General features: G+C 35.3%; 4 protein-coding genes across 5 annotated transcripts; 2 read left to right on the top strand and 2 right to left on the bottom strand.

Moving 5' to 3' along the window:
• Positions 1 to 11: 11 nt before the first annotated feature.
• On the bottom strand, positions 12 to 3,163 carry LOC9311928 (RINT1-like protein MAG2). The gene is given in 4 exon segments (XM_021025245.1): positions 12 to 2,159; positions 2,249 to 2,349; positions 2,536 to 2,637; positions 2,796 to 3,163. Coding segments are annotated over 4 exon segments (2,388 nt in total). The 5' UTR covers positions 3,091 to 3,163; the 3' UTR covers positions 12 to 269.
• Positions 3,164 to 11,036: 7,873 nt separating this feature from the next.
• On the top strand, positions 11,037 to 12,851 carry LOC9313641 (probable inactive poly [ADP-ribose] polymerase SRO4). 2 transcript variants are annotated; one of them, XM_021025503.1, is made up of 7 exons: positions 11,037 to 11,127; positions 11,208 to 11,248; positions 11,279 to 11,745; positions 11,845 to 12,092; positions 12,180 to 12,289; positions 12,372 to 12,467; positions 12,560 to 12,851. In XM_021025503.1, the coding sequence occupies exons 2-7, from the start codon at positions 11,210 to 11,212 to the stop codon at positions 12,617 to 12,619; spliced, it is 1,020 nt and encodes a 339-aa protein (XP_020881162.1). In that variant the 5' UTR covers positions 11,037 to 11,127; positions 11,208 to 11,209; the 3' UTR covers positions 12,620 to 12,851. The 2 variants fall into 2 exon arrangements, with proteins under 2 accessions (XP_020881162.1, XP_002875860.2); XM_002875814.2 differs by having other exon boundaries at positions 11,208 to 11,745.
• On the bottom strand, positions 12,826 to 17,622 carry LOC9311929 (ABC transporter A family member 2). Its single transcript, XM_002877527.2, has 16 exons — positions 17,185 to 17,622; positions 16,762 to 16,993; positions 16,507 to 16,676; positions 16,251 to 16,436; positions 16,071 to 16,166; positions 15,787 to 15,990; positions 15,552 to 15,711; positions 15,237 to 15,463; positions 14,914 to 15,031; positions 14,739 to 14,815; positions 14,553 to 14,642; positions 14,266 to 14,409; positions 13,864 to 14,178; positions 13,691 to 13,771; positions 13,425 to 13,601; positions 12,826 to 13,338 (listed from the first exon to the last, which is right to left on the bottom strand). Exons 1-16 carry the CDS (start codon positions 17,551 to 17,553, stop codon positions 13,036 to 13,038), a joined length of 2,949 nt encoding a protein of 982 aa, XP_002877573.1. The 5' UTR covers positions 17,554 to 17,622; the 3' UTR covers positions 12,826 to 13,035.
• A 2,505-nt stretch (positions 17,623 to 20,127) lies between these two features.
• LOC9313642 (ABC transporter A family member 3) lies at positions 20,128 to 24,741 on the top strand. Its single transcript, XM_002875815.2, has 16 exons — positions 20,128 to 20,223; positions 20,430 to 20,796; positions 20,889 to 20,968; positions 21,063 to 21,207; positions 21,360 to 21,479; positions 21,572 to 21,696; positions 21,780 to 21,938; positions 22,035 to 22,197; positions 22,274 to 22,399; positions 22,496 to 22,579; positions 22,675 to 23,027; positions 23,129 to 23,329; positions 23,428 to 23,537; positions 23,635 to 23,719; positions 23,830 to 23,958; positions 24,076 to 24,741. The coding sequence occupies exons 1-16, from the start codon at positions 20,152 to 20,154 to the stop codon at positions 24,568 to 24,570; spliced, it is 2,814 nt and encodes a 937-aa protein (XP_002875861.1). The 5' UTR covers positions 20,128 to 20,151; the 3' UTR covers positions 24,571 to 24,741.
• The last annotated feature ends 126 nt before the right edge of the window (positions 24,742 to 24,867 follow it).

The raw sequence follows: 24,867 nt of genomic DNA on the forward strand, positions 1-24,867 counted from the left end.
AGAATCTTAAAAGTGTCAGAGCTTCCTCTTTTTAGCTTCTCTATTAAATCATGAATCATTAAGATAATGAAGTTTCACACCGAGACGAAACAAAACCAGGGCTGGTTAGTACAATTTCAATTAAAAATCCAAACTTGAGTGTTATATTTTAATCCTCAAATAAATGAAATGATCCCAACTATCCGTATTTGTGCGAGTCTATGAATGTACCTTCCTAGTCGACTCTCCGATGACATCAGTGAGATATTGATTTGCTGAAAGCGATCTAACTAAGAGAAGACTCTACTCTTAGCTACCTTCTTGGCTTCGGCTTCACTCAAATATCGAACGCTGTTCTCACGTAACCACTTATCGCCTCTACTCAGACCGTCCTTCACTTTCTTCTCTTCCATCTTCAGAAGCGTAAGCCCCTCACTTAGTTTAGGAAAGAAACCTTCGGGTCTAACGCACCACGTCCTGAAAACCCCATATAGAACCTCCATGTCTTCTTTTAACCTTTCGACTCCATCATTGGAAAACTTCACGTTCGCCATCAAGATGCTGTTGAAGAACAACTTGTCTATCTCAGAGGCTAGAGTCCTCCACATAGCTGTAAAGTCTGCTTTGTTTAGATTTTCTTCTATTATAGACGTTTTTCCTTGCAAATAGTCTAGAGCCCCAACTAGTGCCCTTGACACTGTCCATTCTTTGTCTCTCTTCTCCTGCCATTGCTTTCTGTTTTTTATGTATTCTCGAGTTCGAGCATCAAAGCCTCTCAAGACCACCACAGACAACTTGTTTATCCACTCTAGCCGGAACTTCTCCAACTTCTCAAATTCTTCTCCGAAAATACCTTCAGAAGGTTCTGTAAAATTCTCCAGTCCTGGAACTTCCTGTGGATCGTGCTGTCCAGTTCCCATTTCGAGGAAATATACATCTTCAGACCATTCTTCTAATACAGATTCAATGTAGTGACCAGCATTGATAGAGTTTGAGACCTTGATTAGATCGTTATTTTCGGTTAATGCAGTTAGTCCTTCGGCGTCTTGGCACCTGAGAAGGAGGCAATCCAAGAACTTATGGATTGTTGGTGAGGCTGCCAATTTCAGGAACCTTGCCCTCAAATATATGGCCGGTACTGATTTGGATCGTTCGATTATTGATGACAAATGCTGCAGAAAGATGCTGGAAATGATTGGTGGTCTGTAAACGTTGGAAGTGGAGATGAGTTCGTCTTGGACCTTTGCTGTCCAATTTCTGTCGTTATCAATATCTGCCTTGAATTTGACTAGCCTCTCATCTAGCTCTATCTCTGCCCATAAATCGAGCCAATCAGGTCTGTCACAGAAAACTGAGAGAGAGGAAATTCTCAGAAGATTCCCATCTTCTTGAAGCGAAAGTATTCCTGATTGTGATACCAGAGACTGTACTCGCTTATCAAAAGAGATCATCAGGTCAATGAGATGGAGCCACGAAACCTTGGCCTCAGAACGAAGATCAGTTTCATTTGCTTCGTTTAGCTGTCCAACATATATAGGGAATATCTCTTTCACCAAGTACAAAGACAATGAGCTTACCATAGCCGAAACCCACTCTTATCGGCAACTGTACCCAGCTAGTTTTGCTTCATCAACGAGCGGTTGTAACAACTCATCCATAGAATCGACATAGTCCCTTGTGATTTTATACACAAGGGCAAAAATGAATTCAGGCTTTTCGCTCCACTTTGTAAAATGTCGCTGAGATGCAACTGTCAGAGGGTTGACCAGCTCTTCAATAGCCCAGAGTGGCTGGTGGAAAAGAACATTTTCTCCCATATGGCTCCCAAGCTGCCGCGACTTTCTTTGCAACTGCAACCCCTGCAGGCTGCACAAGGCCTGAAAATTTCCACAGTATTGACTTTTGAGGCTCCCTTCCATGTTGAAAAGCGGATTTTGGACATTTTCTGACTTTGAATCAAGACTAGCTGAAGTTAGTGTAGAAAGCTGAGGTGGCCATCCAAGAGAAGAAAGCAACGCTCTGTAATCCGCAATTGCTTGAGGTCTCATCATGGCTAAGGCTCTATCTACTCTGTGATCAACTGCAGAAACAATACGTGCCCACCGAGGATGTCTCCTAGCTACTGAACTCAGTATCTCTTCTGTCGTTTTAAGTGTTTTGATAGCATGTAGACGCACTTCCTGTAATCAGTAAAAATTCAGAACATTGATCCGTACATACGTTCGAAACTTTTTATACAGAACACTCAAACTGAAGAAAATGTGCTTACTTCAAAACCGCTTGATCGAGATGTTCTCAAGTTTATATTCAAAGAAGACATCACAGCATCCTCGATATCACCCACTAAAGTATCAAGTTTTAGTGCAGTCTCTGAAACATAGAGAAACATCTTTAAAGATTGAACGCAACTAACAGTGACCAAACTAAGAAGGAAGGTTGGAAACTCCAAATTTGGGACTATCTAATCTCAATCAACATCAATAACACCGACTCTTTATCAGAAACTATCCAGCCATCAAATGCAAAACGCCTTAACACCAACTAAAGCAAACATACCAGCATAAGCCCGCACAGACTCAACTTGTGCGACTTCCTTTGCTAATGACGGAAGCTCCTCCCCGGCTAATTGCTCCGTCGCCTCCTCCTCCTTTCCGCCATCTAAATGAATTAAACATATTAACAATTCTCAAATTATAACGGAAATGTATTTAACAAACACCAGAGACTCAATTTTTCATCATTGACTACAACATTTCACGATCATAATCAGCATTTCTCTGTTTCTTTAGACGAATCGTGATGAAATCAATACGAACCTGACGCGGAGCGAGGAACGGAGGTAGAAGAAGAGAGATTAGCCAATTTGGCATTAACCTCGACAAATAAACCACCGACGCGATCGGAAAACGAAGCGTAAGAAGCAAGACCGGACTCGAGCTGGCGATTTAATCCGGCTAATCTCTGATCCAATTCGGAAATCTCGGTCTGTAACTCAGAAACCAGACCTGGAGACTGGGAGAGATCCGTGGAGTCTCTGAATTTGTCATCGAGGAAGCTAAATACTGAAGCGGAGAAGCTCGAGACCTGTGGAAGTGGTTTGATCGCCTCCATTTGCGATTCGTCGTCGTTGGCTCAATTTCATCGAGAACAATGATAATTCGTTAGAAGAGGATACTGAGTCATTTGCATTGCCTCGGAGTGTTGATGAGTTGTCAGTTTTTTTGATAACACGGATAATGGGCTTTATTTAAGCCCATTAAGTTCAGGACAGTGGCTTCAAATAAATTGATTCATTGTTTGGTTGATACTTTTAAATTGAGCAATACTTCGGTTCTCCCTGGGGTGAATTCTTCTATTCACCCTCTTTTATTTTAATCGATCATAATTCGTCACATAATAAAAAAATTATATTTATTTAATTATTAAATCTAATTTCTAACCACTCTTTTATAAACTCAAACCGATATATAATCTCGTTTAATTATAAAATCTAAACTCTAATTCTCCTTTGTAAACCCAAACCGTCATTTAAACTCGTTTAATCGTAAAAAATCTAAATCCTAATCGTATTTTTTAAACCCAAACCGACATTTAACCTCGTTTAATTGTGAAATCTAAATCCGTTTATAAACCCAAACCGATATTTAACCTTGTGTAATCATAAAATCTAAACCGTAATCGTACTTTCTAAACCTAAACCGACATTTAACCTCGTTTAATTGTAAAATTCAAATCCATTTATAAACTCAAAACCGATATTTAACTTCGTTTAATTATAAAATCTAAACTCTAATCGTACTTTCTAAACCCAAACCGACATTTAACCTCGTTTAATTGTAAAACCTAAATCCGTTTATAAACCCAAACCGATATTTAACCCCGTTTAATCATAAAATCTAAACCCTAACCCTTTCTAATAAACCCAAACCGATAAATAATTTTGTTTTAGTGGCAAATTAGATTTTATAATTAAATGAAATTTTTTTATTATTATTAGATGACAGATTATTCACCCTAGTTTCTAACTTCTACCTAATGAGCTAAAAAGTTTTTTTTTGGTTTAATGTGAATGACTGAAAAGTTAGAAGAAACCTTCATGACGGTTTCAAGATAAAATGAAAAAGCCCATCCATTATAATTGGGCTATTACTCTATTAGCCAATGAAATACATTTCATCTGTAAAAACACTTGGTATATATCTGGGCTGTAAGTATTTGTTAGATTCTTTGCATTCCAAGAGTTGCACCAAATCCAGCACATTTTACTTGGAAATCTTTTTAATTTTGAATGTCTGAGAAGCGCAATGTATTAATTCGGGTGTGATATACTATTCTAACAGTATTGTTTTAGTAGTTAAAATATACTCTCTCCGTTTTTTTATAAGTGATATTTTAAGCTTCTAATTTTGTTTTTAAATAGATGATGTTTTCATTTTTCAATGCAAAATTAATTATTTTTTATTGATTTTGACGATTTATATTTTGTAGATTATTTTTTTATTGGTTGATAAGATAATAAATGATGTTTTAGTTTAAAAATAAACAAAATTAAATGATTTCTTAATCTATTTGCATTCTTCTAAAACATCACTTATAAAATAACGGAATGAATATTAACTATGATAAATAATTGTTTTTTTTTATAAACAGATGTGAAAGACAGCGGATAAAAAGTGTGTTCATCTTGATTGATGATAACTTGGAAGACGACATTTTTTTACCACTGCAATCAAACCACTAGTTAATTCGTTAATTGTCGATTAAAGTTTTATTTTATTTTTTAATTTATAAAGGGATATAGTTTGATGAGGCTAAAAAAAAAAAAAAAAACTTTGCTGACTTAGCAACGTTTATCTATGTAACCAAGGGGCAATTTGGTCATTTCAAGTTCCATTCCACCTATACGTAAAACTACCGGCCTTGCACTTTCCCACAAAAAAACAGGTAGCCCCGCACACAGAGATAAAAGCATTTTCAGGCTTCTCTCATGCACAAACAATTATGCTGTAGTAATGTTTTGATTTTTTTAGCTTAGTTGATAGATCTTTACAGCTTTATTTACTGATTAATATATTCTATCTTTACAGTTTTATTTCCTGATTAACATACTCCTCTTTGAAATACTTGTCGTCCTAGATTGTTTTACGTAGATTAAGGAATTTTATAAATTGGCTACTTTAACCTCACAACAACATCAATTTACAATCTTAATTGTAGTGCATTTGTTTTTAAGCATTTCAATCGTAATTTTTTTAGTATTTTTACTCATTCAATACATAATTAACAGCTTTTACTAAATTAAATATACATAATTTTGACTTGTTGAGTACAAAAATAAGTCGCTTTGGTCTAGTTGTAAATGAGAGAAAAGTCTCCGCCACTTGGGCTCAAATAACATTGGCCACCGGAATTCGAATTCTAACATGGTTTCCGCGGATCCCAAGATTAGTCTTTGGGCATAAAAAGCTTTTAAAATCACCTGAGTTATAAAAAAAAAATGTAAGTGAAGGGAATCCAAAATTTTCACTTCAATGTCACAATTGAAGAAAATGTCACAATTGAAAAAAAAAGTAATGGAGACAAATATTAAATTTCAAAACTTTTCACGTATATATATATTTGAGCAAATCACGTTTTTATATATTAACATGTACTTTTACCATTAGATCATCTTCCATAACAAGTTTTGATCTAAACTTTTCACCAACAAACAATAAAAACCATTCGTTTGAATTGAATACCACTCCAGCAAAGAGTGATGATTATTCTGGATATGGAAATTTTAGAGATGAAGGTGACTCTGTTCATGCGACAAAGGAAACATATATCGAAAATGGTGAACCAGTTATAAGGATTATATCATCTTCTGAAATAATCAAAGTAATCATTTTTCAGAAGATGATATAATCGATGTCAACGTAAATCTGTCGGAAAAATATAATTCTCAAATACTAGAATTAGATGTCGATCAATTGTATGAAGAAAGTCAAGATCTAATTTTACAAAATGAATTTCTAAATCTAACAATTTATAGCCTTTAAAACCTGCAGGGTACCCTAGAAAAACACATGATCTTGCTCTAGGAGAAAATTTGGTTCTTTCATTTTGAGTAGTTGAAACTTGTAACATAACACAAAAAAACAAAATTCTTTAAAAGCAAGTAATCAGGTAATTTGTCAAGTAAAAGCTCATAAGACGACTTATTGTTAAGCAATGGTGATGGTAAACGATTGATTAAGAAAACGGTTGTAAACACACAATCACTCCAATACTGAAGAAGCACATTAGACTGAAAAAGCTAGCAACATTTAAAAGATGATGATGCTTCCTCTCAACAACTGAGTTTTGTTGAAGAGTATAAGCACAAGAAAAATAATGCATCTTGCCTTGTTCTTTAACTAATTCATTGAAAGCAAGCTCAGGTGCATTATCAGATCTAATAACTTTTATTTTTGCATTTAACTGAGTTGAAACAAGTTTAACAAAAACAGGAAAGACAGTTGAAACATCCTTTTTATTTCTTAACATATAAATCCAGGTGGTTCTTGTACAATCATCTACCAAAGTAAGAAAGTATCTAAAACCTTCAACAGATTCAGCACTAAAAGGATCCCATATATCCAAATGAACAAGATCAAATAGTTTTGGAGCTAAATTGTTATGAGAAATATATGCTAATCTCTTCTGTTTTGCTAAAGGACATATAGAACATGTAGAATTTTCTGAACTAAAAGACTTAAGAAAAGGAATGACACTAACAAGTTTATGTAAAAAAATAGACGATGGATGCCCTAATATTTGATGCCAAAGCTTTCCATCTATAACAGATCCAGAGAAAGAACAAGCAGCAAGTGTTGATGGAGAGAGGGAAGTATTCTCTGTCTCAAGAATGTATAAGTTGTGATATATTCTACCCCTCCCAATCATCAAGCCCTGAGAATGTTCATGAATCAAATAACAATCAACATAAAAATGAGCAGAACAAGATAATGTTTTGACCAAAGAACTCACACTAATCAGATTGAATTTGAAAGCCGGTACATGAAAAACATTATGTAAAATGAGTGTCTTGGTAATGCAAACAGTGCTTGTATGTGTAATGGATACGCTAGTACCATTTGGAAGAGTGACAGTAACACCAAAACTGGTTTTAATTCTCTAAACATGGCTAGATTTGAACATACATGACTAGAAGCTCTACTATCTATAATCCAAGCATCACGTGGCAAAATTTTTTGAAAAGAAGAAAGAATGTGATTTTGAAAAGTGAGATTATTGTTTTCAAACTTAAGACTAGTAGAAGAAAATAGAAATTCAATACCATAAGTTGATGTATGAGCCATTAAACCATGTTCTGAGATAGTAGCCGTAGGACTAGGTGTGCTCGTAGAAGTTACAGGCTCTGAAACTTGAACTTGAGCTTGAAATTGTGAAACCATTTGTTCAATTTATTGCGGACTAAACTCTTGGAGATTTTGTCTATTACCACAAGTACTTTGGTTCCTTAGTCCATCAGAAGTTACAGGCTCCAAGAGTTTAGTCCGCAGCAAATTGTGAACCATTTGTTCAATTTGTTGCGGACTAAACTCTTGGAGATTTTGTCTATTACCACAAGTACTTTGGTTCCTTAGTCCAAAGTACCATAAGAACCATTCATCAGTACAAGAACTTTCATATATCCTTCTGATGGATAAGTACCATTCTCAGTATGCACATGAGCCACTGCCTTAGCTTTTTTGCATAGAATTAGCATAAGGCATCATTTGCATATGAGACTGCAGTTGCATTTTAGGCTGAATTTGCATCATCTGCATCCGAGGCTGTAAAGGAGTATTACATTTGTAAGTATATCCTATAGTCCCTGCTTTATAACCTGGTGGATATCCAAGAATCTTGAAACACTTTTGAACTGTATGTCCTACTTTCCCACAGTGAGAACATACCGGCTTTTGTGATGGTCTTACAGTGTTATAAGCAACAATATATGCACTCTCTTCATCATTCATCATAGAAGTAGTGCTTTGGAAAGCAACATTATCAACTCTAGTAGGTGGCTTAACACTCTTGTGTCTCTCTCCTGAGTCACAACGTTGAATGCTTCCTCTATAGTAGGTATGGGTTTTAACATCAGGATATGACACCTAGTTTAATCATAACTTTCATTCAACCCCATAAGAAACTTAGTCACCCTACCTCTCTGTTGTATTTTCTCCCATTTAACAGCTGCATCACATTCACAACGACCACATGTACACACATGAAGCTCTACATAGTTATTGTGCTCTTCCCACAAATTAAGTAAAGTTGTATAGGAAGTAAATACATCCATAGCTCCTTGTTCAATCTTATATAATTTATGTTCAATATCAAATATCCTTGGAGCATCATCTTGTTTAAAACGAGTTAACAAATTGTTCCAAATTCTTTCTGCAGTTGTTATAAAGAGTAAACTCTGACCAATCTTTTTATCAACAACCATGTTGAAACAATGTCATTGCAACGTGACCAAGCACCATAATCTCGATGATCAATCAGAACAATCATACCATTGATGAATCCTAATTTATTACGAACATTCAATACCATCAAAACAGAAAAACGCCAAGACGGAAAATCAGAAGAATTCAAGAAATGATCAGAAACATGAACAAGACCTGTGTGATCTGCACTGTGTAGATAATAGGGATTATCATATTGATCCGCTGGGTAACGTGGTTGATCGGCACCATTTAACATAAGATCCCATTCTCAGTTTAAAAACAATAAATTACAAAGAAAAGTGTGACGATTGAGTAAAGAAAACAAGAATCGTCAGCACTAGAGGTCATCAAAAGAGAGATTAAAAGAAACAGAATGGAAAATTAAAATTCCGGTGAACAAAATGAAGAAATCGCAAATCTCGAACAAAGAAGAAATCAAAGAACAAATGAAGCCAAGAACAAACTGGAAAGCTCATCTCCCGCGAACATATGATTGCGGAAGAAGACGATTAGGCTCTGATACCATATTGGATTCCGATCATCGAAATCTCAGGATCGAAGAAGAGCTTAACAGAAACTTAACAAACTTTATTATGATAAAATGTTGTTACAAAGCTTAAGTGTAAACTAATGATGAAATAAACTTATATAGTATTTACATTAAACCAAGATGTAGTTAACCAGAGTTAATCAGTAATAACCGGCCCATATATCACTCTAGTAGAGATCATGGTAAATTGAATCGTCACCTTCTTCTTTTCTTTGGTGACCCTTAAGTTATTTCAAAACGTAAGATTAATATTAAAATTTAAATATTCAGTTTTTAAATTTTTATACTCCTTCCGTTTCATAATATAAGGCGTTTTGAAAAAAAAATTTGTTTCACAATATAAGTCGTTTTCGAGTTTCGATGCAAATTATATATTACTTTAATATTTTATGATTATTTATATTATGCAGTGTATTTTATGATTGGTTGAACTTTTTAAAAGTAGATCTTCTTAATCGGCGTGTTTTTACCTAAAACGATTTATATTATGAAACGAAGAGAGTATATTGTATTAGTTTAATTGAGATTATATTTGGAATTCTTTTACAAAAATACACTAAAAAGCTAAAACGACAAGTATTTTAAACGAAGAGAGTAATAACTAAATACATTGATGGGTTGAATGAAAATTAACTGGTAGACTACATACCTAAAATAATTAATCATCTTATTCAAGAATTAATTAGAGGTTTTTATCTTCCTCTTTTTGTCAACTTAAAATATTTTATCAAGATACGTGTCCAAAGCACGAGAACTTACTTATTAAAGAAAGTGTACATCTCGAATCCTAACTATAAATAATATTTAAAGAACGTGAGATAAAAGGGGTGATTGGATGATACTTTTAAGACTTTAAAAAGTTTTTAAAATTTTTAAAAGTTTATTTTTACCAATCAAGCTTTTTTGGTTTCAATAAATTTTAAAGCCTTCAAAGTCTCTTTTTTATTTTTACTCTTTGCTTTCAGTTTCTTTTTAAGTCACGTAAATAAGGCTTTAGAAATAAATAACCTAAAAGCTTATAGTTTTTTTTTTTTTTTTCTCATATATATGTAAATCCTTATAACTTTCACAAATAAATTAATTTTTGAAAAATTCAGTAGATTTACATTTAAATCTTTTCTCTTGTTCTTTTAAGATCCATTTTCCCATATATTTGGTGGTTATTTAAAATCGTAATTTCTAAAGTCATAGGTTTTACCAATCGGTTATTAAATTTATACAGTCAAAGTCTTTACAGCCAAAGTTTCTACAGCAAAAGTTTTTACAGTCAAAGTCTTTACAGCGAGAATTAACAGTCGTTACCAATCGGTCCCAAAATGTACTGGTGGTACAAAGGAGTAGATATTTTTTGTGTTCTGAATTCAAATTTTTTTTTTGAGATAGAGTGACATTCTTTAAACTGACATTTTTTTTTTGAATATTATCGAAACAGATTATGGTTTAAAAGCCTGAAATTCTCAGCGGTTTGAAAAAAAAAATGTGAGATAAAATGTAACTAAAAATAATAAATTGTATGTTAATGACAAGAAACTCCACAAGCTGATGTGGGAAAGCATGTCAATCCTCGGAATTTTCTAACATCTTGATTACATCGGAGTAAGCGGTTTCAAAAGTCATACCTACCATACAATGGGTTAATAATAATAATACTTTTGTCCACAAGATTAGAAGTTTTGCTTGAATAAAAAGGCTAAAATTTTCAAGATACTGTTCATTAATGTATTTATTGCAAATTCGATTATGTATGATATTTACAAGTTCATAGTTTTGTTAATTAAGTGGGGATTAAGGTAATCGTGACAATAAAAAAAAAGGGTGGGATTAATGTATTCGTGTGAATGTGGATACTTCTCCTTCACGGCAAAAGGAAAAGACAAGACACTAAAAATAATTAAATAGAAAGAATAAAAAAAGCGAAAACAGACAACAAAACCCAAAACAGGAAGACTTAAACAAATAAGAACACAGTAAGAAAAAACTTTTCCTTAACTGTATTTTTGAACTATTCATATATATATGATTAGTCTCTCTGCAATTTAAATTCAAACATTTGTGCTCTCTCATCTCAAAAACTACACTAAAGCTATAAATCATCATTCATCTAAAGTCTTCAAAAAGGTTTTGATTCTGAATTCTTGGTTTCTTTTTAACGAGTTCTTGATTTTGAGTCTGATTCTGTGTTTCCTTTTGTTTCTCAGCAATGGATTACACAAAAAGCGAAGAAACACCGATAAACCGTCTTCATTTCCCGGCGACAGAGCTAAACCACTACGAAGAACAACAAGGATCAACAAATTCATCTGAAAGCAGAAGCAATGAAGAGGTCTCTGACTGTGATCAGCAACATTCTTCAATAGCTAACGAGCTCGGGCTAATGGAGTTGCCTAAAGACGATAAAGCTTACAAGCTAATCTATGGTCATTGCCAATCTAAGCTAACTTCTCACTTAGGCAATCAATTTCAGATTGTATCAATTCTCAAGAACGGATTTAAAACACCATTAGGACAAGCTAAGCTCAAAGCCTTTCAGATATACACTGAGTCTGTGGCAAAGAAAAGCGGAAGTTACTGCGAATGCGGTGGAAACAAAGCTGCTGCTGGTGAAGCAGCGAGAGTGAAATACGGTTGTTGCGGTGTGGAGAAGGAAGAGTTAAAAGCGATTCTAATGTATGGATTTAGCCAGTTTAGGAACAACAATGGCTTATGTCTCTCACCAGACAATGCTTCTCTTCAATGGTAAACAACAACAAAACACTTATTACATTTTTTTTTTCATTTTGCGTTTCATAATCTTCAATGAGTCTCATCATTAATCATTTTTTTTTTTTTGTATAGTATGATAGATCCTTCATCATCTTGTAACGAAGACGGGACTAGATTCTTGTTGTTTTCAAGAATTATTATGGGAAAATCAGAGGTTATGGGCTCGACCGCACAATCGTATCCGAGTTCTCCAGAGTTTGATTCAGGTGTAGACAGTTTAATATCTCCGAAGAAGTATATGATTTGGAGCACACACATGAACACTCATGTTTTGCCTGAGTTTGTTGTTTGCATCAAAACTCCATCCATCTTGAGAAGTAGTAAGCACACAAAAATGTTAGTTCCTCTCTTCTTTAATTCACAAGTTGTTCACTTGCTGATTTGGTATGTTTTTTTTTTCTATGCAGAGAACCCGAAATCGCCTTGGATTTTGTTTCCAATACTGATCAAATCGATATCGAAGTTTCTAAACCCGTCGCAAATCCGTCTCATTCAGAAACACTATAAAGAATATCAAGTAAGTCCACTTTCTTGGCTCTCTGTTTTTCATCCTCATCACAACATTATATTCTCATTGTTGGTTCCTTTGCCACTCACAGGAAAGTAGAATCTTACGGTTTGAGTTGATTCAACGACTGAGGACTATAGCCGGAGATAGGTTATTGGTTCAAATCATCAAATCTTTCGGACAAAAGGTACATTGTATCGTAGACACATTTTCAAAACGTTAATTCTTTTTTTTATCATACACAACTTCCACAATGTTGGTTCTTTAAAAATGTTTCAGGGACCGGAAGAATCAAGACCAATAAATTTACAGTCGCAGCGTGGCTGTATGCATATATAGAGAAGTCGTTTGTTAGCTCTATGTTGATTAACAGAATTTTGCTTTCTTAGTGTTGTATGTAAATATGTTTCTGTAAATCAAAAGACAATAATTCACAATCTTGCTGACAAGTCAATGCTGCTGAAACATATAACCTTAAGTGGATAGAGTTACTTCCCAGCCTTGTGGAACTGGACCTTACTCATTTATGATCTTTAATCATACTGTGAAATGAACATAGCAGTGTTAAATATTTGTTTTTAATCACAAACTTCCTTCTAATTTACATCATAATTACGTAAAACACAAATTTAAATAAACACGCCTGTGATTTTTTCGTATAAAACTACAACAACGAATCAGAAAAACCTGTAGAGCTTAGTCCAGTAAGTTAAGAACAGTGTGTTTGTGTCTGCGCGGGCGCATTATATTTCATTTCACAACGAAAAGCGTCTGGAAGATGTGGAACCGCTTCTAACAAAGCTGGCAAACTCAGGATCAATCACAATTCCCTGAACTTGTCTTCGGCCTCTCCTTCCCAACAAGTTTACTCCGCCATGTCCTGGTGCCACCGGATCTGTCACGGGAATATTTTCAGGAACTGGCATCTCCGTGGAGTGTCCTGAGATGCACAATGAACCTGACTCGTCTTGTTGCCAATACACTTCCACCATGATTCCTCGTGGATTCTCTGCAGATTCTGTTCCCGGTATCCCAATAAATCTTGCCCCCACCGGTATCTGTAGATTGGATTGGATCGGATCAGCTCGGGAGTTATATAAGTCTCTATCTATAGATATGAATGCATGAGATGTAAGTTATTTACCTCGACTGATGAACCAGATGTTAGATCGAGAGTGACCATTGTTCCATCAACTGCAGCGCTTTCGAGTTCAGCTTTTCTTGCTATGTTCAAAAAGACTTCTTCAAGAGTTGCGAGACCAAGCTGGATATCTGAAATTCCAAATTCTTCTTCTCTGTCTTGCAGCTCAGCGAAAAAGCCCTGTTTCGTTGTTACAAAAAAAAAAAAAAAAACAGAGAAGTTGTGAAATCAGTTAAACTCTATATATGATAAGTTGTGTAAATGCTTACTGTCAAAAGATTCTCTTTGTCGTGTGGTATAACAAAGGTCATGAAGGCCTTGTTTTCTTCTATTGGTTTGACTTTGAGATGCTGCAAGAAAAATATCACAGTTCAGAGGGTGTTGGATTAATCTAACAGCATTTGAAAATGGAAACAGTAACCGGGTGCTAAAGCAGACTCACATCTTTAAACAATTTCTTCACTGGCTCGCGTGAATCGACAGCACCATTTTCCCCATTGTGGTTATTGCCATTGTTTTCTTGGTTGTTGCTTTCGACGAAGCTAATGTTAGCAATGAAACCTGTGCCAAAGCGGGATTTCAACCTGATCGATGTTCCAATGCAGCGGAGCCTACCCTTAGCCACTATCCCTATTCGATCACTTAAGATATCAGCTTCTTCCATCGAATGTGTCGTTAGTATAATGGCGCGGCCTTTCTTGGTTTCCTGTATAATATCCCACACATGTCTCCTCGTGATCGGGTCCATGCCAGTAGTCTGCAACCCATGTAAGACAAGCACGCATGTGTAAAGGAAGCGGAACTGAGATAAATAAACATCAATAGAATATAGAAAGTAACAAACCGGTTCGTCCAGGAAGACCAGCTTTGGATCACCAATGAGTGAAACTGCAACACTGAGTCGGCGTTTCATTCCTCCACTGTAACTTCCTGCCCTGATTTTCCCTGCTTCTGTCAGTTTTACCTCCGCAAGTGACTTCTCCACCATCTGTATGACGGCAAAAACACATTTTAAAAACAAAAGAGGAAAAGTAATCTTGATTTGAATTTGAAAATACATTTTAAGCATCTATTATTAGCGGAAACTGTTAAAGAAACCAACCGACTCATTTCTACCATTTGGTGACATACCGAGTTGATCGATGAAGGTGGCAGCCCTTTGATGCTAGCAAAGAGTTTGAGGTGTTCTTCACCAGACAAAGAATCCCAAAGAATATCAAACTGTGGAATGGGAATGTCATAAATCATTTAAAGCATAACAAATGTCTGTAACTAAGGCAAATGTCAGAAGAAGATAGCAACAAAAAAATGGCCCACCTGAGGACAAACTCCAATCATTTTACGGATGTTGGACATACCAACAGAGCTTCTTATAGAATTTCCATATATTAGTGCTATTAAAGCCAATCAGAGAGATTTTAGTATGGTGAAAATGCTTAAGACACTAGCTTCTATGAAACAGAAACAAGAATAAGTGCAACCTTCGTCTTACCATCACCACCAGTAACTGGAAATAAGCCTGTCAAACAATTGATAGTAGTTGTTTTTCCTGCGCCATTGGGTCCAAGAAGACAGAATAACTGATCTTTGGCAATATTCATCCACAACCCCTGAATAAATGAAACACGTATCGCAGACGAAACCACATGGAGAAATAATCAGTAAACTTTCATCCAAGTCCTAGCTATAGATAGATCTATGGTAAGATTGTCATTTCTTGAACATCTTTGGTAAAAACAGACTCTTTCATGTTAAATTGCAATCAACAAACGTAAAAGGGTCAGTTTTTCACTTATGTTTTCTTCAAAGAAATACCTTCAGAGCATGAAAAGGGGGAGTTTTCTTGCATTTGCAGCATCCAAAATTCGTCGTCCCAGGATAAGTCTTTGCAAGACCACGTATTTGAACTGCAATGTTGGGATCAACTAAACCATCCACTGAATGTTGTTTAACTAAAGTTTCCTCTTCAAGGACATCTTCGTCATCTGGGGTAATGTGATCCACAGGTGGGACTGAACCAGTACAACTACAAATTCCACCTTCTGTTCAGAGTAGAAACGTTTAATTAGGATCACATTTTTGACACAAAAATTACTAATGAATACAGAAACAAGACTGAGGAGAAAGTACCTTCTACTCGGTTTCCACCTTTACCGGTCCAGTAACCAGGTTTTAGAAAGTAAAAGATAGATTTCCTTACACCAGACGCATTTGGAGTAATATTGTCGAAGTAAAGAGCCAAAACAAACCACAAAAAGAATGTCCCAAGAAGCCACAAGTAGATATCATTCTGCCAAAACCAAGTAATGATCAGAGAAAGATTCAACAAAGTTATTAGATGGAACTTGTTTAGAGTGTTACGTACAATTGTAATCACACAATCAATGTCATCGTTGGGTCCGCATTCTGCTCTCTTACTCCAACTAATACCAGGATCTTGAGGAGTTGAAGTTGCATCAGCAAGCAACTTTAGACCCTGAGAAAAGGTATTGGGTGGGAACAGTGACCAAAGCGACCTGATCCTGCGAGAATACTTCTTGGCATAGGGAAACCCAGTTGATGTTGCAAGCTGCAGTTATATTTATGATTAGTAACAGTTCATAATTCTAAGAAACAAATACCATCTATTTTTTTGCATGAGAGCGGCACCTGTGTTACAAACCCAACCAGAAACACAAAGAAGCCGACAGTTGTTGCTGACGATGATTTGCTGATAAAAGCTGATAGCATGAATGCTAGTCCAATCTAGCAGCACAAACAATGAAGATAATAATTTGACTGATGTGCCAAAAGAGGTAAAAAAAAATAGTTTTAGAAAGAGAGTTTTACCAGATTAAACTGGAAAAGCATGAAAAGTAGGAAGACAACAGGGAAACTGTTCTTCAAGAAGAAGTCGAATTGGAACATCATTCCAAAGAGAACTGTCAAAAGCGCTGATATGGCAGTAAGAATTCCTTCCCAGGTAAGCCATGACAACCAATAAGCAGTGTCAAAAACACCCATCATCGTCATTGCCTGTTGCAAAACAAAGGATCAATGTACTATATATACATTGGTAACAGCCTACATAGAAACAACGTTATACCTGGCGAAGTTTGAGCTCTTTCTCAGTGATCAGAGAACTAATCTGAAGAACAAAACCAAACATCGCAACAGCAAGGAAAAAAGTCGGTCCTATAGTGTCCAACGCAACAATAGCTTCGATAGTTGGGTGCGGAAACTCCTTAAACCCAACAACCCAGTTAAAGTTTGGATCTGCAAAACAAAATAACAACTTCCCAATGTCAAAAAATAAACACTTGATATCATAAACACAAAGATTCATCAAGATATGCATTACCTCCTATTAAAGACCTCGCGATTTCACGCTCAGCCGCAATTTGAAGCGGTATCTGAAACTTGAAAGTGGGATCTTCAAATCTTCCTCTATTCATCTCTGGTGTTGAATTAGTTTGAATACCATAACTAATTACTGTAGCATTTCTTTCCACAAAGTGCAAAGCTCCTGGAACTAGCAACGGGTTCGCCATAAGCCACGTATCTACCGCTTCAGGATCCACGAATGATCGTACCTTAACAGACAAACAAACAAACAAAATTACAATTTGCATATTTAACTTCCACTTTAATTCTCAAAACTGTAACCTAACAATTTGGTTCTCTATATCTATGACATCACTAAAATTTCATTAACATAACAATCAAAAACTACTCTAATTTCTCCTGAAGAATGCTTAATTACACAATTTCAAGATTACAATACCTTCTCGGTAGGAATTGGTCTTCCAGGATTATTCTTCATAATCGCATTAACAATCTGAGTCACCTTGGGGCTACGATTTCCGCTCCAAACAAAGTCATAGCACGGAAGATTCACGAAGAACTTATCTTCGCAAGGCGGAATCGGCGGCGAAATCAACGCCGTCGGATCCGTAACAGTTTTAAGAGCCGTGGAAGACGCAAAGCTCTTCTCCATAGCTTCTTGGATACAGAAGATGAGGAGGATGAAGAAGAAAGAAGCGAAGAGCTGAAGAAACGTGGCTCGTTTGCTTCGCCATGAAAGAAGAAGGTTTTTCTTGAACAACGCCGTGTACTGTTGCAAGAGAAGAGGCAAACCTCTCTGCAATGTCATGGCCTGAGACGTTTTTTCGAATTTTTGGGAATCTTACTGTGATCTGAATTTTTGATTGGAGGGGACGATTTAAGGGAGTCGTAAGATTTTGTTTATATTTATGACCCTGGAGTTGTCAGGTAATTACGAATTTGCCACTCATGTTTGCCTGCGAATAAGCCGGGACATAATACCCGAACCCGACCCAAAAAATCCGATCCGAACCCGAAGTTTTAAAATATCCGAACGGATTCTAAAATTCACAACCCAAAAATCCAAACCCAAACCCGACCCGAATCTGAAGCCGAACAAGTACCCAAACATACCTAAAATATAAGTACATAGTTATAATATATTAGTAATATTTATATTTGTAATAACTTAACTACCTAAATTATTCGGATGTTAAGATATTTTCAGGTGTTTTAGGCTTTTAGCTACTTTGGGCTAGATAGATACTTGAGTTTTATAGATTTTTTTGAGTATTTTTCAATACTTTGCATAGAATCGGATACAAAATTTCTAATATTTGGATACTACGGATAAATCCGAATCCGAACCCGAAATACCCGACCCGAACCCGATCCGAAACCAAAGTTTTAAAATATCCGAACGGGTCTTAGTTTTCTAAACCTGGAAAACCCCAACCCAAAAAACCCGACCCCGAAAAACCCGATCCAAATATCCGAACGCTCAGGCCTACCTGCGAAACTACTTTGAAAAAACGTAACTTCAGGACAAAACAGTGTAATAATAAATTAATAGTTGCAAATTATTTATAAGTAAGAAAAAGAATAATGTATTATCAAATTGGAAAAAAGAGAAGAATTATATATTTACTTTCTACCAGGAAAAGTATGACTTTTATGCTTTGACTGTTAGCAATTAGAAATTCTATTAAACTATCAGATATTTTAAAAAATTATTATATTTTAACATATCAAAATTAAAAATATATATTGTAGAAATATCTTAGATAGATGCAGTAATTGTTGATATTCAACACTAATTTAAAATTTGGCTTAGTAAATTTCGCCGAGAAAAATAATGAAAGTGTGACATTGATTGATATAATAATGAATAATCCTTGGAACAGTCCAACAAGCTAGCCATGTTCAAACTTCCGAATCATTTAATTTGAAGGTCAAAGAATGTGTTGATATATTTTGTCAACAAGAGATCTATTTTTTAATGTGTACTTTTCTGTGTACTATTTAAAATATGTTATATATATATATATATATCTTTATTTATTTATGTTGTAGTTTCTTCTATGTCAGTTTCGTAACAAAAAAAAAAAATCATTTAGCAGAAAAAAAATCTTTATCAAAAAAGAAAAAATATAAAAATGAAGACATTTTTTTTTTTGTGGACAAAATAAAACTCGCTCATTTATAAAATATAGTTATAAATTTTCTTCTTTTGTTTGGGAAAAATAGACAATGTCAATTTATTCAAAGAACACTTTGAGTCTTCAACAAGTTGATGGTATTAAGCTAAAACTATATCATAAAAATTAGTAAACCCAAAACCCCGCGTTAGTCGTCTACTAAAAAGGGAATTCCAACTATATCATATATTTTTATATTATTTTTGTCGGACCATGCGTTACTTGTTGTTCAAGTTACCCTCACATAGCCATAGGATCAGTGCCGGCCCGGAGGACATGCCACCCAAGCCACCGCTTGGGGCACCACTTTTTTTTTTTTTTTTTTTAAGGTTTTTCTTTTTTTTTTGGAAAAAAGGCCCAATTTTAGAAAAAAAAAAAAAAGAATTAAGCCCATAAAATGAAAATATTTGGTAGAAACTAAAGCCTTTTCGAAAAAAATAAATAAAATAGGGCCCAAACAATTAAATTTAAATGTAATAATATTCAAAATATCATTATTTTGTATAATTTACTAAAAATAGATCAAAAAAAATTTTTAACCCTAAAACTTATAAATATATTGGGCCTCATTTTATTTTTCGTGTAGGGCCTCACAAATGCTCGGACCGACACTGCATAGGATTAGCCGATTAGGAACTTAGGACGGATTTGGTAAAGTTTGTTTTTGTTATGTTAACTAGGATTTGGTAGATTTTTTGAATTATACCAATGGTACCCTCACGTAATACCTAGCTATAATATATTAGTAATGATATCTTTTATTTGTAAATATCAAAAAGATAATTTAAACCCGCTTGTTGGCAAATCGAAAGATCGTGAGGATCACTCATTCGCAGTTCCTTTTGAATTTATATTGAAGTCCAATGTTTATTTATTTTCACATATATAATTTTATATTCTATTTTACTAAAAATGTTCAAATTTAACAAACTATTTGTATACTAAAAATTCTTATTGTAAGAAAAATGAAACATTATTATAATAAATTTATATAATCACTACATTTTAAAAATTTTCATTATTATTTTCCTAATTAATCATCGTATTGTCTCTTATAATCTAGTGCAATTTCGCAATAAAAATGCAGTCTTAGGTAGGATATAATGCTAAATGGCTTATAAGTCCGATGAAAGACCAAAACAATATAATAACATTCGCAATGAAAGCTTTTGGTGCTGGTTAGAATAGAAGACTGAAATAAAATTAAGAGAAGCTACCAAGCTTCATCAATGGCGGATTCTGGTCCAGCCAGCTTCTTGACGCGTGCCAATGCTATACTTAGAAAAAATTTAACTTATCAGGTTTGGTGTTAATTTTTCGTTTCCCATAGTTAATTCATAATTACATAACCATACTTTCAAAGTACATAATCTGTTTCAAATGTCAACATCTATTGATTTCCATATACATGCGTCTACTAGTAGTATATCTGATCAATCTTGGTACTCTGTTTTCAAAATTTCTACATCAAACCGATGTTTTCGCTTGTTCTTTGGTGGTTTTGTAGAAACGGAACATATGGAGCAATGTTCGACTTATTATTATCCCTTTCTACCTCTGCATAGTTCTTGTTTTTGTTCAAGGTCTATTCGATTCACAAGTCAATAACTCTGTAGATAACCAATGTGGTTGTCAATGCATTGACAAACTCGGAGACGGAAAATGCGAAATGATTTGTGGTTTAGAATACTCGACTCGGGATCAAGGAGTCTTTTGTGCTATCCCAAAACCACAACCATGGCCTCCTTTGATTCTAATTCCGCGTTCTCACGCTCGTGCTGTTGATTCCAGTTTCACTGACGAATCGTGCAGACGAAAAAATTCTTGTCCTGTAACTATACTTTTCACTGGGAATAATCAATCTCTTGGAGAAAGTAGGCTAGCTTGTGAATGTGTCCTTCTTTTCTTCTTTAGGCTTATTTTACATTGTTTTCATTGGCACTAATGTACTTCATGCTTTCTCCAGCTTTATCTAGAAATCTTCTAAGGAGATCTTTTACAATGACCTCCTCTGACCTCTTGTTTAGTTTAGCTAATAATGTCTTGGTAAGTTCTTTTCTGGTTTATTTGTTGAAAATTCTGTTTATGAATCTGAATGTCTTTGCTTTTTTTTTTTACTTTGAGCTCATGCATGTTTCAGGCTACAACATTAAAGGCAAGTGCAACCAATTATCTTGATTCAGGGATTGTTTCAAATCTTAGCATTTACACCATCCAATCTCGGTGCCCTCCAAACTCGAACTTTTCATTCTCTCTCGGACAATCACCTCTCAATTTTACGAAAGGTATAAAGTCTCTGATCACATTCTTTTCTAGGCTTATCTCAAGTTTGTTAACCAACATTTGGTTCAACTTATATATTGTCTTTAGTAATAAAAGTTATCATCTAGAGAAATACTCTTGTAGTGGATTTATGTAATCTTTTTGTTGAAACCAGAGATGAGATGTGTTCAAGGATTGAATCTTTGGAGAAACAGCTCCGTAGAGGTCAATCATGAGATTTTCAAAGGTTATAAGGAAGGGAATTCTGATGGGAAAATAAGTGAGATTGTTGCAGGTTGTAATTTGAATTCTCTGTCTTTTATCTTTAGTATTCACATGAGACTTCTGAATGTTTATGCTCTGTTTTTCTTTTCTCTTTTGCCTTAGCATACGATCTCTTGGACACTGATAGGACTAACTTCAATGTGAATATATGGTACAATGCAACGTACAAAGGTGAAGAAGGAAATCAGCGTTATAAGTTGGTCCGAGTTCCCCGCTTAGTCAATTTGGTAAGGAACTAAGTGTAGTACGAAAATTCGATATAGGACTAGTTTCAAGAATGTAGAAATTCTCAAACTCTGCATAACTGCAGGTGTCAAATGCTTATCTTCAGTATTTGCAAGGCCCTGGGACAAAGATGTTATTTGAGTTTGTTAAAGAAATGCCTAAGCAAGAAACTAAACTTCGTATAGACATTGCATCTCTAATTGGTCCATTATTCTTCACATGGGTTATTCTTCTTCTGCTACCTGTAAGTTTATTTGACATATAGTTGGCAAATTGCATTCTCAAAAGCCTATCAAGCATTAGACGCAGGCCATTCATGATTACATGCATTTATATGCAGGTGATATTAAACTCATTGGTGTATGAGAAGCAGCAACATCTAAGAATTATAATGAAAATGCATGGCCTAGGAGATGGCCCTTATTGGGTGATTTCCTACGTCTATTTTCTCGCCCTATCCACGTTATACATTATATGCTTGATGATATTTGGGTCAGCAATAGGTACTGAATCATTGCTATTACTTATAGAACAAGTTACCTTCTCTGGGGTTATTATAGCAGCTATATTTCCTTGCAGGACTAAAGTTCTTCCTGTTTAATGACTATAGCTTCCAGTTCGGTTTCTATTTTCTCTTCATAAATCTGCAAATCTCCATAGCCTTTCTAGTTTCCTCAGCATTTTCAAAGGTCGAGACAGCATCAGGTACTAACTTAAGTCACACGTTAACTAAATGTACTCAAGGTTAACATGATGTTGTTAACTAAAAGAAACACTTTCTGTTTTATGTCCCAATTTTAGTTGTTGCTTACCTATACGTGTTTGGATCTGGGCTCTTGGGCGGGTTCCTCTTCCGGTTTATGTTGGAAGGTTCATCGTTTCCTAGTAAGTTATCAAGATGACCTTGAAGAAACAGTATCCTCGTAATTTATTCTCGAAACTGGCTCCAATGCTAATATATAATGTTTACTTTTCCCCAGGAAGCTGGATTTTTGTCATGGAGTTGTATCCCGGCTTCTCCTTATACCGCGGGTTGTATGAGTTCGCCCAGAATGCTTATCAAGGAAGCTTGAATGGGAAAGATGAGATGAAGTGGAAATATTTTAGTGATAGTGAAATGGATGAAGTTTCCTACATCATTATCGTTGAGTGGTTTGTTGCACTCATTGCAGCATACTATATCGATAAGATATCTTCATCGGGGAACAACCCTTTGTTTTTCTTGAAAAACAATAACCCTTTCAAGAAATATCCTTCTCTACAAAAGCCTAGCTTGCAAAAACAGGTCTCAGCAGTTTCTGTAGAAATGGAGAAACTAGATGTCATTCAGGAGGTATTGCAAAAGTATTTTTACATGATCTTATTCCATGTTCTTTGTGTGTTTTTTTTTTCAGCTGTTTTGAATTATATGTATACATATTTTGTTCTAATCAGAGTGAAAAAGTTGAGCAAATGATGCTTGAGTCAAGCACAAGCCATGCAATTGTATGTGATAAGCTAAGGAAGGTGTATCCTGGTAGGGATGGGAACCCGCCAAAAAAGGCAGTTCGAGGGTTATCTCTCACTGTGCCTTCAGGAGAGTGCTTTGGCATGTTAGGGCCCAATGGTGCTGGCAAGACTACTTTCATCAATATTGTCAGTCCATAAAAAATTGTGCTTTCAATTGAGCTTAGGTTATGATTGAAAAACACCCCTTGAATAATACAAGTTGTGTCGTATTTTTTTCTGGTCAGATGACTGGGCTTGTGAAACCAACATCTGGAGCAGCTTTTGTTCAAGGTTTTGATATATGCAAGGATATGGACAAAGTCTACACTAGCATGGGTGTATGCCCGCAACACGAGTAATCAAGTTCTTAGAAACATTTTGTTTTGTTTAATTATACAAAAGACCATTTAGTTGTTTATTATTCTCATTCTCTGTTTTTTTTATACCACTAGCTTGCTATGGGAAACACTGACAGGAAGGGAACATCTGCTGTTTTACGGGAGACTTAAGAATCTCAAAGGCTCTGATCTCAACCAAGTATGTTATCAATTTCACTTCCATTCAATATATTACTTCAAAAGTTATCAAAATAATGTCACTTTCATGGTTGCTCATTCTATTTCTCATCGTTACTTACCTTGCATTAGGCTGTGGAAGAGTCTCTTAAGAGTGCCAACCTTCTCCACGGAGGAATTGCGGACAAACCTGCTGGGAAATATAGTGGGGGTATGAAAAGGCGGCTCAGCGTAGCCATTTCACTTATCGGGAATCCTAAGGTATACCATTAATGTCTGAGAATATTGTTGCTTTAACCCATGGCCTTTAAAAAAAGGACACCTAGAGAGTTAGGCTCTTTCAAGCCTAAAAAACTCGTCCTCATTATATATTTGAAGGTGGTTTATATGGATGAGCCAAGCACAGGACTTGATCCATCCTCGAGAAAGAACCTGTGGACTGTCATCAAGCACGCAAAAAAAAACACTGCGATAATCCTCACTACTCATTCAATGGAAGAAGCAGAGTTTCTCTGCGACCGACTGGGAATTTTTGTTGATGGAAGGTTACAATGCATAGGGAACCCAAAAGAGCTTAAGGGAAGGTATGGTGGATTTTATGTGTTGACGATGACAACAACATCAGAACATGAGAAAGATGTGGAGGTGTTGGTTCGAGATGTTTCTCCAAATGCCAAGAAGATATATCACATAGCAGGGACACAGAAATTTGAGATCCCAAAAGACGAAGTTCGGATCTCGGAAGTGTTTCAGGCGGTAGAGAAGGCGAAGAGCAATTTCAAGGTGTTTGCTTGGGGTCTAGCAGACACAACTCTGGAAGATGTTTTCATTAAGGTTGCTAGAACTGCTCAAGCCTTTAATGTCTTCTCTTGAATCTTCTTAAAATCATCTTCTTCTTTTCTTTTCTTTTTCTCTTTAATGTCAATATTTGTTTGATAAATTTGGGCATGCAGATATTTGATTAATGTACATTACTAGAAGAAATCGGCTGAAAGTTTGTGAAATTCTCTGAGGTTATTATATGTTGCTTGTTTGTGGATGATTCATGTTAAAATTTTTTTTTTTGTAAACTATGGTTATATAAATTTTAGCTGATATGTGAATGATGATGTTGATACAAAAGTTGGCGTGGCTATTGTTTTGGTATAAATAGGGGACTTCTCTGTTTGG

Source organism: Arabidopsis lyrata (genome assembly GCF_000004255.2).
Source record: "Arabidopsis lyrata subsp. lyrata unplaced genomic scaffold ARALYscaffold_5, whole genome shotgun sequence".
Lineage (NCBI taxonomy): Eukaryota > Viridiplantae > Streptophyta > Magnoliopsida > Brassicales > Brassicaceae > Arabidopsis > Arabidopsis lyrata.

Bases quoted from the DNA above. Each gene is read 5' to 3' on its own strand.
- LOC9313641 (XM_002875814.2), top strand. From the start codon at position 11,210: ATGGATTACACAAAAAGCGAAGAAACACCGATAAACCGTCTTCATTTC. The intron at 11,746-11,844 runs GTAAACAACAAC...TTTTTTGTATAG, and splicing joins GACAATGCTTCTCTTCAATG to TATGATAGATCCTTCATCAT. The intron at 12,093-12,179 runs GTAAGCACACAA...TTTTCTATGCAG, and splicing joins TCCATCCATCTTGAGAAGTA to AGAACCCGAAATCGCCTTGG.
- LOC9311929 (XM_002877527.2), bottom strand. From the start codon at position 17,553: ATGACATTGCAGAGAGGTTTGCCTCTTCTCTTGCAACAGTACACGGCG. The intron at 15,991-16,070 runs GTGCCGCTCTCA...ATATAACTGCAG, and splicing joins TGGTTGGGTTTGTAACACAG to CTTGCAACATCAACTGGGTT. The intron at 14,179-14,265 runs GTTTGTTACTTT...CATGGGTTGCAG, and splicing joins TGGTCTTCCTGGACGAACCG to ACTACTGGCATGGACCCGAT.
- LOC9313642 (XM_002875815.2), top strand. From the start codon at position 20,152: ATGGCGGATTCTGGTCCAGCCAGCTTCTTGACGCGTGCCAATGCTATA. The intron at 23,028-23,128 runs GTATTGCAAAAG...TGTTCTAATCAG, and splicing joins AACTAGATGTCATTCAGGAG to AGTGAAAAAGTTGAGCAAAT. The intron at 23,959-24,075 runs GTATACCATTAA...ATATATTTGAAG, and splicing joins CACTTATCGGGAATCCTAAG to GTGGTTTATATGGATGAGCC.